General features: G+C 41.5%; 1 protein-coding gene across 2 annotated transcripts in view; it reads left to right on the forward strand.

The window, feature by feature from the left end:
* GAS2 (growth arrest specific 2) overlaps positions 1 to 14,858 on the forward strand; it is an 88,093-nt gene that overhangs the window by 50,879 nt on the left and 22,356 nt on the right. For both annotated transcript variants that reach the window (XM_068148582.1, XM_068148583.1), the window contains exons 6-7: positions 537 to 681; positions 4,770 to 4,877. In XM_068148582.1, the coding sequence (XP_068004683.1) occupies positions 537 to 681; positions 4,770 to 4,877 (253 nt within the window). The remainder of the gene's footprint in view (positions 1 to 536; positions 682 to 4,769; positions 4,878 to 14,858) is intronic.

The raw sequence follows: 14,858 nt of genomic DNA on the forward strand, positions 1-14,858 counted from the left end.
GATTGGCAGTTGAAAATTGGTTAGAGAAGGCATTAGCCACTTCTGAACAATACTGGCCATGTTTCAATTTATTTGTAGATTCAGTGCAGTAGTTGAGACCAGGACAACATTTAATCACTTTTCATCTGGATTTCTTTAGAAAACAGTTGCACAAAATACACGTTGTCAAGCAGTGTGAAGGGATGTTGGTGGGCGGTGGAGCTAAAGTACCAAACTTAAATCTTCCCTGCATGGGACAGCAATTTTTGAAGCCTCGAGTTGTTCATAAATTCGCCAACATATGTGTTACCAGACAGAGAAATTACAAAACCTCTGTGTTTGCTGTGAATTGGGTCAACTCAAGATTGCATCTAAAAATCAATTTTTGCTATTGATTTGGAATGGTGGCAGTAATGATTGATACATCTTGTACATGTTCACTAATGTATGTGGCATTCCCTTATTTCGTGAGAGTGCAATGCAGAAAGCACAAATTCCTTCCACCTGTTTGTTTTAAAATATGTAATCCTTGTAATTTGGTTGCATGTTTCCAAAAGGTTTGGGGTGGAGCCTCCAGGACTAATAAAGCTGGAAAAAGAGATTGAACAAGAGGAAACACTTTCAGCCCCACTTCCATCTCCTTCACCATCACCCACAAAGTCTCCTGGGAAGAAGAGCACGGGAAAACTGTTGGATGATGCTGTAAGTTGTGGGAGGAAGCTTCTCCCTATCTGACCTATGCATTTACTTGCAGAGCTCACAGAAGCCTGAGTTCAAGAGCTCACTGCATTTTAAAGATTTGCAGACTGACAGAGTTAATATATTTTTGACCACAATTGTTTATGCCTGATGTTTGGAAAAAATGTTGCAGTGTGTAGGAGATCTGCAGTTTAGCCCAGCTTTGTGTTTAGGGCCAAGTTCCCTTCTCATTACTCCCGTTTTCTTTTTCTGCTCACTTCTTATTCATCAACTCCCACTTGGTGTTTTGTCTGAGAAAGGATTGGGTCAGGCCTAGGAGATTTAGCCCATACTGACTCGTTCAGAATGTTAACAAACACTTCTAAGTTATCTCAGCCTAATTTTTATGCTGCTGTTCTGCATGTTTCTGGTGTGGTAAGGGAAAAAAGGCATTCTTTCCCCCTCATTGTTAGAAGGAAAGCATCTTGTTTTTAATTTCATTAAACTCATAGTATCATAGTAGTATCATAGTATCATTCAGGGTTGGAAGGGACCACAAGGATCATCTAGTTTCAACCCCCCTGCCATGGGCAGGGACACCCCACACTAGATCAGGCTGGCCAGAGCCTCAGCCAGCCTGGTCTTAAACACCTCCAGGGATGGGGCCTCGACCACCTCCCTGGACAACCCATTCCAGGGTCTCACCGCTCTCATGGTGAAGAACCTCCTCCTCACCTCCAGCCTGAATCTCCCCACCTCCAGCTTCATTCCATTCCCCCTAGTCCTATCACTACCTGAGATCCTGAGCAGTCCTTCCCCAACCTTCCTGTAGGCCCCCTTCAGATACTGGAAGGCCACAATTAGGTCACCTTGGAGCCTTCTCTTCTGCAGACTGAGCAGCCCCAACTCCTTCAGTCTGTCCTCATAGGAGAGGTGCTCCAGCCCTCTGATCATCCTTGTGGCCCTTCTCTGGACACCTTCCAGCACCTCCACATCCCTCTTGTAATAGGGGCTCCAGAACTGGACACAGTACTCCAGGTGGGGTCTCACCAGGGCTGAGTAGAGGTGGAGGATCACTTCCCTCGACCTGCTAGCCACACTTCTCCTGATGCAGCCCAGGATCTGATTGGCTTTGCGGGCTGCAAGTGCACACTGAGAGCTCATGTTGAGCTTCTTGTCCACCAGCACCCCCAAGTCTCTCTCCTCAGGGCTGCTTTCCAGCCAGTTACTGCCCAGCCTGTATTTGTGCCTGGGATTGCCTCGACCCAGATGCACTGTGGTGCATCTGGGATTGCCTCGACTCATTGCACTGTGGTGGAGTGTTCCTTTCTCTGTGGCAAACCCTAGAAAAGTTCCTTTGAAACAAGTGGAATCAGATGAAAAGGATACATTTTGAGACTGTGAAAGGGTTAAACTTGCAAAGTACAAATTTATTCTATAAAAAGAAGCAGTTACTATAGTAACTGCTATATTACAAGGTAGATGTGCCACCTGGGAGTTACAAAGCACTCCTTGAAAAATCCATGTGCCACTCTTTTGTTACAAAAAGCAGATGGAATATAATGTTCGTTCATTTTATTGAAATGCTTCGGAGTATTTGAGGCAAATAATTGCATTTCACTTTTTCTTCTTCTTTTTTTTTCCCTTAACATTTTGTATTTCTTCCTTAACTTTGCAAAAGCACTGACTTGTTTCCACAGACTTGGGAAAGAGTAGTTATGTGTAGAAGGAGGGTGGTGACTGCGTATCTTGTAGGAGCAGAACAGAGGATGAAGGTTGTCTCCAACCACCTCCTTTAATTTAGAAAGCAGTAGGGATAGAAACAGAATGGAATTCATCCAGCTCGATTCCTGACCCACACTGCCCCAGACACTCACACCATAAAATAGCAGCAGTACTCATACAGTCCAGACACAAAATAAAATAGGATATAATTCTTCCCTCTGCTTCCTTATTTGATTTCCAAATTCCACTCAATAGTACTTCTGTGTCCTTTGGGATGGTAAGGTAATGGAAGTCTTAATAGCAGCATCAGCAGTGAAGGTCTCATTATCCTCTGTTTTACACCAGTATAAATCTGTTGGCTTTCCTTCTCCACAGGCCCGAGATGGCTCTATTTTGCTTACAGTTTAAAACAGCCTTGAACCTGTTTGGTCTGGCTGCTCTGGGTTTTTGCTTGCTTAGATGAACCCCGGTAGACACAGCTATTAAGGCATAGTTCACACTGTCCATTTTCAGCCTTGAATGTTAAGATTGTCTCCAGAAGGGATTAAATGCCTTAGGATATTATGTCAGAAACCACTGATTATTATTGAGCAGCATACAGGGGGCCATTGCCAAATAGTCCTGTAAGAACAGTCCCAGTCTTGGTACCAAATTGCAAGAGGTATGAGAATGTACCTTTTGTATCCTCAGCAACCTGCACTTAGATTGTAGTCATCTTCCACTGACTTCATGTAAGTTATTCTTATTGTAAACTATTAAAATAGTTTGATTCTCTAGAAGTGGAGGCTAACATTCACCCATGTTGATTAAAAATCACTGGCATAATTAATCTTAACATAATTCAGTGACTGTTCACTCATGCTGAGGACAATTCATCTGGGGTGTAAAATGCACACAGAGTTCCTCATCTCTTTTTAAATTAAATAGTCACCAAAAATAGCATACCTTGATCATTCTTCTTAAGCTAAGGCTAAATAATTATTAAAACCAAATAATCCACAAAGTAATAGTTATTCAGACAACAAAGTTGAACAGTTTCAGAAATAATTGGAAAGCCTTTAAATTGGTCAACAGGGCTAGTTTCAAAAGCATTTTGGCTCCCTGTTCTAGCACAGAAACAGTAATTGGCTAACGTAATTGTTCTGTCTTTTTCAACATACTATATAACTTTAGTCTAAAAGCAGATCTGAAAGGCATTTGTTTAGCTTCAGAAGGTTTTCATGTTAGCTTATTCCAGATAACCAAGACACCTATCAGAGTGCCATAGCTTTGCCCTGATAGTGTTGGGTTTTTATGAAACAATTTAAGACTTTAATTTGTTAACTGTTTTGGAAGTCTTCTTTCCCAGACCTCAGGCCTGTTTTGTTACAGGCCTTGGTTCACTAACTGGATTTGGAAAGGTCTTTGGAATATTATCTGGAGTGGACAAAACTTCTAGGAAATGCCTCTGGCATTTTGTAGGTTGACACTGCTGTACTAGGTCAGTTTTCCTCCAGGAAAACTGCAGTATATGAAAATGCTGCATGTGTAACTACTGCTCCTATTCAGTAGTGCAGCTTGAATGCCAAGTAAGAGCTTCTCAACCAGGTCTGCTCTTTTGGCACTGATGGCTCTCTTACTTTCAGATCACTGAAAAGTACAAAATATACTTTTATGAAGCATTAATGCCTTTGGTAGAGCATGCAAGGCCAAGTTTTCACAGGAGGCTGAAGTAAAGCTGATGCAGCTGATAAAAAGCAGGAAAGTAGTTTTCATCTGTATTTTTTCAGCCCTTATTGCAGGCAATGATAGAGTACTCTGGAGGCCCCTTTTAATTGCCTTTGACTGTGCTAATGCCCTCAGGTGACGGTCACCAAAGGGTGGTTAATACTGGGGAGTGTCTTGGCATGGATTTGTGATTATGCCATAGTATTCTCTGTAAATGCACTACTTTGAAGAGCTAAGTGAAGGCGCTGGGCAGGGCCTTTTATTGACAATCAAGATGTTCTGTATTTATGATGTTCATTTAGAAGGGAAAATGCCTTGTTAAGGCATCTTCATTTTGCCTGTCAGCTATATTAGCACTTTGACAGTTGAGCTGATTCACCATAAAATACTGAGAGGACATCTACAGGAGTTTGATGCAGCAAAAAGCTGCTTTACTTCAGTTAAACAGTGCAAATATTATGTTGACCTCAGTGACACTTGCCTCTATTTTTACTTCATTACAGCTGTAAAATTGATCTTAATATTGGAAGTGCTGTTGTCTGGGAGTAAAGAAATACAAAGAACATATCATCAGTGGAGACCTTGATTAGTTGATATCCTGTTATGGCAATTTTTTCTTACATGTTTTGCTATACATGCTATTTTAAACAGTTTTTATTGATAACTTCCCTGTTTTCCAGGTTAAACACATTTCTGAAGATCCACCTTGTAAATGCCCTAATAAGTTCTGTGTGGAGCGTCTTTCACAAGGAAGGTACAGAGTTGGGGAGAAGATCCTCTTTATTAGGGTAAGGATTTTGGTTTTTATTTTGTAGTGAATTGCAGGTACCTGCTAACCTTTCACTTTGCAAACAATATCACTGATTAAGAGGAAAAAATACTTTCTTATTAACCAGCACTGACTCGTTTTTATGATGCTGTCAGGGAATCAATAAACTACAGTGTGTTAACTGACTCAAGGAGTTCTTACCATGTGGTATATCCTTCTGAATTTAAGTCACTGAATTTGGTCTTTGATCAGTGGCAACTGAAAGTCTTTCTCCAATGGAGATGGTGACTTCCTCTCAGTTTGTTTTGAAAGAGTATCTACTAGATTGAAACAACCTTTCTCCATCTCTGTTTTAAGTGATACTATTTGACAGGTCAGGAAACAGATCAAAGACTTCATGGTCACTGAATTGCCAAGTTGTGACTAAGTCACATTGATAAATTAGGATGAGCAAAGCCTTAACGTCCGTAGCACTTAATTTGATTAAGAAATATTTCCAGACCCTGTGTTGTATTTCAGACTTTGTGTGTAATGTATTAACTCCCATGGCATGAAGTTAATCGTTAATATAAATATTTGCAGGCAGTAGTATCTGACTGAATTTAGCACAAATGTACTATACAAACTTAATTTTGACCCTCTTAACTTTCTCTATGTATGCTTAAGGTAATAATAATGAAAATATGCTAATCATATTCTTCCATAGCAGCTTTATGCTATGCTCCTTTCCATTTTGCTCTCCCTATGTTATGTCCCTGACAAAATGATAGCTCTTGCTCTCAAATACCTGTTATCCCTATATTGCTAGAGGCACACAACTGTGACCTGATAACTGAGGTTTTAGAACTTGTGAGAACAAAAGAGACTTCCTCCCATCTGTAGAAGTCAAGTTCCCAGATTAACAAAACACCAGAGTGCTTGTTCTGACATTAACTTATGATTAACTTACAATGAAGTCAAATTTAGATAAGGATTTAGGTTTTCTCATGTGTATAGGGTTGAGAATATATTTAAGTCCTGTGCTGAACAGGGACTGAGAACTCCCAATTAATTCTGTAATAGCTCAGAAGGAAGAAGAAATACAGGATTTGTCACAGATAGTTTGAGGTTTCACATGCTAGTATAAAGGATTTATACTTTCTGTTTCCTAGACAGTGAGGTTTCTTTCATTCTGCACTATTTTTAGGTGCTAGTTTTCATACTAGCTGCAAAAGACTTTGAAGAGGGTAATGGTCATTAACCAAGGATGCCAGCAATCTGGCACAGTTGGACACTTAATGTTTTCTTCCTTTTGATTTTAATTTGAAAGTATTTTTATTCTTCTAGTTTTGAGAAACTTCAGTTTTTCTGCCAGAATGGTGAGTGTCAAATTCCCTTTTGCTGGCTTCCTTATTGTGCAACCTAGTCCAAGTCAGATTTGATTCCAAGTTTCCAAACAAAACACCCTTTTCGTATCACGCTACCACATTCCAAGTTGAATCATGCCAAAAAAGAGCAGTAATATAGATTAGACATTAAACTCCAGTATTAGAGATCATCCCTGCAAAACTGAGATCAATGGAAACATGCCATGAACTTCAGTGAGAGCAAATCCATAGTCCTAGGTTTGAAGAGTCATTTGTCTCTCGGTTTTGGTTGGTTTGAACCTCCTTTTGGAATGCTTCACGTGATCACAGTAAGTTTTTGCTTTTGATTCTACATTTTCTTATTGTGTGCATAAGTAGATTTATCAGCCTTTGGAATCCTTTGGACTCTTGTGAGAAAGCATGTTTGAGATTTCTAATTTTGGGGATTCTTGGCACCCTATCTGATGTTCCTGAGGCAGTTCCTCCTATGTTGCATGTTCTTTAGACAGCGTGACACAGCTCACACATGCCATTTGTTTATAACCCAAAGCCTTCCAGTTGAATTGAGATCAAAAGTTTCATCATTTTCAGTTAGCTTACTTATACCCATTACTGCCTCTGTTAGCTTTCACCAGTAACCTATATGGGACTTAAATCTATATAGTTTCAGTGATGTTACAAGTATACCAAGTGATAAGACATTACAAGAGCCAAGTTTATAGTGGAGTTAACACCTGTTGATAGAATCCTTAAGGTTGGAAAAGACCTTTTAAGATAAGTCCAACCATAACCTAACTACCACAACCACTAAAATATATCTTGAAGTACCACACCTACAGCTTCTTGAACACCTCCAGGTATGGCTACTCTACCACCTCCCTGGGCAGCCTGTTCCAATGCCTCACCACTCTCTCAGTCAAGGAGTGTTTCCTAATGTCCAATCTAAATCTCCCCGGGCACAATTTAAACCCATTTTCTCTTGTTCCATCACTATTTACTTGAGAGAAGAGACCAATGCCATCCTCACTACAATCTCTGTTCGGGGAGCTATAGAGAGCAGTAAGATCTCCCCTCAACTTTCTCTTCTCCAGACTAAACAACCTCAGCTCCTTCAGCCGCTCCTTTTATGTCATGCCCTCCAAACCCCTCATCAGCCTCTTTGCACTTCTCTGGATAAGCTCCAGCACCTCATTGTCTTTCCAATCCTGTGGCACCAGAACTGAGCAGAGTACTCAAGCTGTGGCCTCACCAGTGCCAAAAACAGGGGCACAATCACTTCCCTACTCCTGCTGGACGCTCTGCTTTTCCTGGCCAGGATGCTGTTGGCCTTCTTGACCACCTGGGCACACTGCTGGCTCACATTCATCTGGCCATCCACCAGCATCCCAGATCCTTTTCCACTGGGCTGCTTTCCAGCCACTCTTCCCCAGGCCTATAGCATTGCTTGGCGTCGTTGTGACCAAAGTGCAGACCTAGCACTTGGTCTTGTTAAACTGCATTCCGTTGACCTCAGCCCATCGATATAACCTGTTCAGATCTCTCTGCAGTGTCTTCCTACCCTCAAGCAGATTGAAAAACTATCCAAGTCCCTTTTTTGTTTGTTAATTTTTATCTGTGTATGAAAGAAGTGAAAAAGGAACAGCAAACACAAAAAAGCTTCCTTGGTGCCAGACTTTCCGCCCTGGCAGGAATGTGCCAAGGTAAAATTCCCCCTCACACCACTCTCAGCAGTTTTTTCTGTGTGGGATCTAATTATACAAAAAAATAAATCTCAATACTTCAAAGGTAAATAAAGATAAGTGAAAATCTAGCTATGTTATGTATTACAGATCTCATTATGTCAGTTTTATTTCTTCACCTGGAATGCTAAGAATACAAAAATAGACCAAATTACTGAATCCCACCTCCTGTTCTCCCCACCTCCTTTTTTATAATGCTCTTCTGGCTGCTTGAATACAAAAGGCATGGATCAGTATCTGCATGTCTAAAAGCACAGGTAGAATCATAGAATCAATAAGGTTGGAAGAGACCTCAAAAGATCATCAAGTCCAACCTATCACCCAACACCTCCTGACTAACTAAACCATGGCTTCAATTGCCACATCCAGTCCCCTCTTGAACACCTCCAGGGATGGGGATTCCACCACCTCCCTGGGCATTACATTCCAATGTCCAGTCTCTCTTTCTGGGAAGAACTTTCTCTTCACCTCCAGCCTAAAATTCCCCTGGTGCAGCTTGAGACTGTGTCCTCTTGTTCTGGTGCTGTTTGCCTGGGAGAAGAGACCAACCCCCCCCTGGCTACAACCTCCCTTCATGTAGTTGTAGACAGCAATAAGGTCTCCCCTGAGCCTCCTCTTCTCCAGGCTAAGCAACCCCAGCTTCCTCAGCCTCATAGGGTTTGTGCTCGAGGCCTCTCCCCAGCCTCATTGCCCTTCTCTGGACACGTCCAAGAGTCTCAATGTCCTTCTTAAATTGAGATAAACTGCTAATCCACTCCACCATCAGTCTACAGACAAGAATTTGCAAAATGAACAAGCCTCTACACTTTATTGCAGAGAAACAGATTGGGTCTACCTAAAATGTTAATAGAGCACCTTGTAGTTCAGTTATTTTCTTGTCATGGCTCTGTTTAATAGACTAATCACTTTTTAAGAATCCATTTAATTCTAAGTGGACATTAATAGACTTTTACATTAAGGATGAGACAGCAGTTAATGCTCACAGTGTGGAACTAGGAAGCCTGAAGCATTAGAACTGGAGATGCAGCTATTTATGGCATTGCTCTTCAAGAATAACACTGAGCTTCACATTTTCTTATTTAAACTTCCCTGATAAAGTGAAAAGGTTTTGTGTGAGAGTAACATGAGGATAAGGATTTGGGAGTTCTGGTGGATGAGAAGCTGGACATGACCCAACACTGTGCACTTGCAGCCCAGAAGGCCAATGGCATCCTGAGCTGCATCAAAAGAAGTGTGGCCAGCAGATGGAGAGAGGTGGTTCTGCCACTTTACTCTGGTGAGACCTCACCTGGAGTACTGCATCCAGCTGTGGAGTTCTCAACACAGGAGGGACATGAACCTGAGGGAGTGGGTCCACAGGAGGGCTGCAAAAATCATCAGGGTCTGGAGCATGTCGCCTAGAAGGACAGGCTGCGGGAGCTGAGGTTGTTCAGCCTGGCGAAGAGAAGGCTCCCGGAAGACCATGGGCTGCCCAGGGAGGTGGTGGAGTCACCATCCCTAGAGGTGTTCAAGAGGGGATTGGACGTGGCACTTGGTGCCATGGTTTAGTCATGAGGTCTGTGGTGACAGGTTGGACTTGATTATCTTTGAGGCCTCTTCCAACCTTGGTGATTGTGTGATTCTGTGACCTAATGGTGGCCTACCAGTATCTGAAGGAAGCCTACAAGAAGGTTGATGAGGGGCTGTTTCCAAAAGCTTGGAGTGATAGCATGAGGGGCAATGCTTTGAAATGAGAGAAGAGGAGATTTAGATTGGATGTTAGGAACAAATTCTGCACCATGAGGCTAATGGAACACTGAAACAGGTTGCCCAGGGATTTATTTGAGGTTCCATACCTGGAGATATTAAAGGTCAGGCTGGACAAGGCTCTGAGCAACCTGCTCTAGTGGAGGATATCCCTGCACTGCAAGGGGTTGGACTGGATGACCTTTGGTGGTCCCTCCCAACCCAAATCATTCTATGATTTGTATGTAACATAGCCAAGGTAAGTGCATCTGTCTTTTATAGGATGATGCTGCAATACTTTATGGAGTGAATTAAAGTTAATATCCTTCACTTCAGCTTTAGATAAATAGTATACTGAGCCAATTAAAAAGAAAAAGAACCCAGCTGAATTTTTGTTGTGATATACTTTGTGTACAGTATACTTTCCTCATGCTGCCATCTAGAGATTTGACACTAAATGAAGTTTATGTGGTAGCATCAGGAAACTGCACTGTTCATCAGAGATCCTCATGAGAGATTTAGGGTTCAGGCATGAAAGCACATTGGTTATCTGTTGCAGTATTCTTTAGCTTTGGGGTAATGTTCTTAAAGACCTCTTAGCTTACACAGGAATTTCCAGCTGGACTATATACCTTGACTTGGGATTGATGGCTGTACATAGAACTGAATGATAGCCATGATTTAACAGAAATGGTATGTGGGCTTATAAAATACTTAGTACAATGTGGTTTGGCCTTTCCATTCCTGAAATAACAGTGAAAAGTTAAAAGTGCTTAAAAAAACCCCACACCTGTTTCATTTCTTTGTCATTCTCTTATCAGAGTGAAAGCAGTGGCTTTTCTTCCTGCTGCACCCTTACACTTTACATGCATTTGTATTGGTCACTAAATACTATTTCTGCCTCCTAGATTTTATTTTGAAGCTCCATCACATTTCTGTGGCAATGTGCAAGCTGCATGGAAAGTACTTTTTTAGCATAAAGAAAGGCAGCAGGACTTTACCCCACACATGGGCATGTCCAACCTGTCACCACAGACCTCATGACTAAACCATGGCACCAAGTGCCACATCCAATCCCCTCTTAAACACCTCCAGGGATGGTGACCACCACCTCCATGGGCAGCTAATTCCAATGGCTAACAACTCTCTCAGTGAAGAATTTTCTCCTCACCTCCAGCCTAAAATTCCCCTGGTGCAGCTTGAGACTGTGTCCTCTTGCTCTGGTGCTGGTTTGCTGGGAGAGGAGACCAAACCCCAACGGGCTACAACCACCTTTAAGGTAGTTGTAGAGAGTATTAAGGTCTGCCCTGAGCCTTCTCTTCTCCAGGCTAAACAATCCCAGCTCTCTCTCCTCATAGGGCTTGTGCTCGAGGCCTCTCCCCAGCCTCGTTGCCCTTCTCTGGGCACATTCAAGAGTCTCAATGTCCTTCTTAAATTGAGGGGCCCAGAACTGGACACAGGACTCAAGGTGTGGCCTAACCAGTGCAGAGTACAGGGACACAATGATTTCCCTGCTCCTGCTGGCCACACTGTTCCTAATGCAGGCCAGGATGCCATTGGCCTTCTTGGCCACCTGGGCACACTGCTGGCTCATGTTCTGGCGGCTGTCAATCAGCACCCCCAGGTCCCTTTCTGTTTGGCAGCTCTCCAGCCACTCTGACCCCAGTCTGTAGCACTGCATGGGGTTGTTGTGGCCAAAGTGCAGCACCCAGCGCTTGGATTTGTTAAATGTCATCTTCTTGGACTCTGCCCATCTGTCCAGTTGGTCGAGGTCCCTCTGCAGACCCCTTCTACTCTCTAACAGATCAACCTCTGCTCCCAGCTTGGTGTCATTTGCAAATTTGCTGATGACTGTCTCAATCCCCTCATCCAGATCATCAGTGAAGATATTAAAGAGGATGGGGCTGGGAACTGATCCCTGGGGGACACCACTAGTGACTGGCTTCCAGCTGGACGTGGCACCATTTCCTAACATTCTGTCTTGAGATGTTGTGTTCCACCTTAAAAATACCAACAATAAAAAACCAACAAAAAAAACCCCAAACAAAACCAGAACAAAACTTCAGCTGACTCTGTGTGAGGAAATGGAAATTGATTTATCTTTCAAAAACAACTAAAAATAAAAGGTTTTTGAGCTTAAACTCTCCTGGTAGAACGGATAAAACAATGAGACATTTATTCTTAACAGTTGTGTCCTTGGATTATTTATTCATCTGTCTAGGAGCCAAAGACTATGAAGTAGTCATGATAAATTGAATGTATCTGCCTTATATACACAACAGCATAGAAATGGTACTTTTAGGACATATTGAACAGTGTTCTTAAAGTGCAGATGTTTAGACTTCATGTAACTACAATGTAATAAAATTGCCCTTTGAAATGTAATCTGCTGTTAAAAATTTAGCACAGTCTTAATAGTTAGCTTTAAGCTTCATATTTTAGATTTCATTTGTTGATTTAAATTAATCATTCCAAAAAGTGGCTGGCAAATGTTCTTGCTTACAGAAAGAGAATATTAAAGGAAAGAGGCTTTAAGGTTATGTGCACTGACATTTGATGGTGTGTTTTGTTCTCATCTAATGACAACTTGCCCATTTAAGCCATTTGTGCCAAACATATATGAAATTTAGTTTAGGATCAAAATATATGAGCAGGTGAAAATGTAGATTTTACTAGTTCTCCATGGCTAACTGTCAGACTTCAGCCTAGACTAGCAATTACTGTATCTACCTCTTGAACATGCAGAGTAGAGTAGAATAGAATAGAATTAGCCAGGTTGGAAAAGACCTTTGAGATCATCAAGTCCAACCTATCATCCAACACTATCTAATCAACTAAACCATGACACCAAGTGCCCCTTCCAGTCTCTTCCTAAACACCTCCAGTGATGGTGACTCTACCACTTAGAGGAGAATAGAATAGAATAGAATAGAATAGAATAGAATAGAATAGAATAGAATAGAATAGAATAGAATAGAATAGAATAGAATAGAATAGAATACCAGGTTGGAAGAGAATAAACCAAGTTGGAAGAGAGAAGTAGTTTTAAGTAGTTTAGTGAAGGCTTTAATGGAAGGAGCCATCAACAGGCAATGGCTCAGTTGGTAGTGCATTAAGACCCTTAATGGGAAGGTTGTGAGTTCAAGCCTGCAGTGGGCAGTAGTGTCATCCCTACTCTAGTCATGAGGTCTGTGGTGACAGGTTGGACTCGATGATCTTTGAGGTCCCTTCCAACCTTAGGAATACTGAATACTGAGTTAGGAGTATCTCTTCTGCTCTTCTTTTGTCATTAATTTTCAAAGCCCAGAGCAAAACAAGAGGAATCTGTTGCTGTAAGGAAGTATTAAATACAGCAAACATTTTCCTTGGCAAAGATTAGTAAACTCTGGAGATCCCAGACTCAACTATTTATCTGAAAGGTATTTTCCAAAAACCCCAGCAGCTATTAAGCTGAAGACCAGATAGAGATTGTTCCTCAAGTCATAAATCAGCACAAGTTGATTCAGACTGGTTTGTGGCGTGCTGTCATGCCTTGTTTTCAACTTGCCAGAAACTAATTTACCTCAAGATTTTAAAAAAGTGACCTCCAAATAAGCCCAAACCCCCTCACCATACCTGATCTGTATTATTTTATCAGCTTAGCTTTTCAATCATGGCAACAGATGCTGAAATGCTTTAGTTGGTGTTCAGCTCTGTGTAGATAAATACATGCCAAAATCAGACCTGATTAAATCATTTTGTGTTTTGCAGTTAAAAACATGCCTTTGGTCTACCCTACTGGTCCCTTTAAAAAGTCAGAAGACAGCCAGAGCCATTCCCTTAACTGTTAGTTATTAGGCTGCAATTGCTTCTGTAAACAATAATGAATCTTTTAGTTAGAATTAATATCCTTTAAATTCTGCCACAACACAGCATTGGAACAAGGAACGGTTTCCTCTGGTGTATTTACTACCTAAAGCCTTTGACAGTCTGGCTTTTCTCACATCATCTTAAATATGTGGCATGTCTTAAATGTAATAATGTCTGAACAGTATTACATTTAAGAGTAATTATTTATGAATAAGATATGTGCTTATAACTCTTTGACAAATGCAATTGAAAGAGGAATTTATTATGGCTATGGAGGAACATTTAACAATCTCAAAATAGCTTCTAAATATAAATGAAGTGGTATTGTGCCTCAGTCTCAGTTCTACATGTGTTACACTACCTGTGCTTCGTGTGTAGAACTGCTTTCTACCTCAGCTGTGTTCTGCCTCACCAGGCCCCAATATGAAACCTTTCCTTTCACAAAGGGATTGGACGTGGCACTTGAAGCCGTGGTTTAGTAGTCATGAGGTCTTGGGTGACAGGTTGGACTTGGTGATATTTGAGGTCTTTTCCAACCTTATTGATTCTATGATTCTTTTCCTGATTTTTTTTTTCTTCTTTTGAGTGAGATATAGGTATAGTACTTGATCTCTACACATATGACCTTCAGCCTTCAGTCTAATCCTGCATGACAAAGCAGAGCAAAAATTAGCAAGTGCAACGTCCTGACTTTGGGCTGTGTGAGTGCTCCTGGCTGGTACAAGCAGGCTGGTAAATGCCAACAGGTTATAATTTCCACTTGTAAAGAAGGTCAGTTTCTTTCCTGTGGCCTTATTAGAAGTGTGCAGTGTCTAAGTTTCAGCAAATATATTTCCTGTCTGTTCCCTGTTCAAATGCACCTAAAAACATTGTGAAAGCAAATGGGATCTACGAGTGGGAAGTAAAATTAAAACTCCCTGCCAGTTTGTAGCTTGAGCTAAAAACCCCAAACAGTCCCACCCCCACACCTCCTGACATCAAGGCATAGTTACATTGATGATTCTTCTCTGTATATGTGTAAACCACAGACAGCTATTACAAAGAACATAAACCTAATGCTGATTGGCCTAAAAAGCTTTCTTTGCAAAAAGAATGTGTTTTAAATACCACTGTTCTGTTGTGTCTAAGGTGTAGGACCATGCTGGCACTCTGAATTCTTTGTAAAACCTTCTGGCCAGAGTCACATATATCAGGTAAATGACAGGCTGGTGATTTAGCCAAACCAGGTTTTCAGAATGACTCTGCTGTTTGTGCTGATTTCTTGGTTCATGTTACTTAACTACTTCCCCAGGATTTACTGAGGGGCAAGAGGAAGAAGGGAGTCAGTTGGCGTCTCATAAG

This window comes from Melanerpes formicivorus, unplaced genomic scaffold (genome assembly GCF_026170545.1).
Source record: "Melanerpes formicivorus ecotype bairdi unplaced genomic scaffold, bMelFor1.0.p_v2 SCAF_16, whole genome shotgun sequence".
NCBI classification, from domain to species: domain Eukaryota; kingdom Metazoa; phylum Chordata; class Aves; order Piciformes; family Picidae; genus Melanerpes; species Melanerpes formicivorus.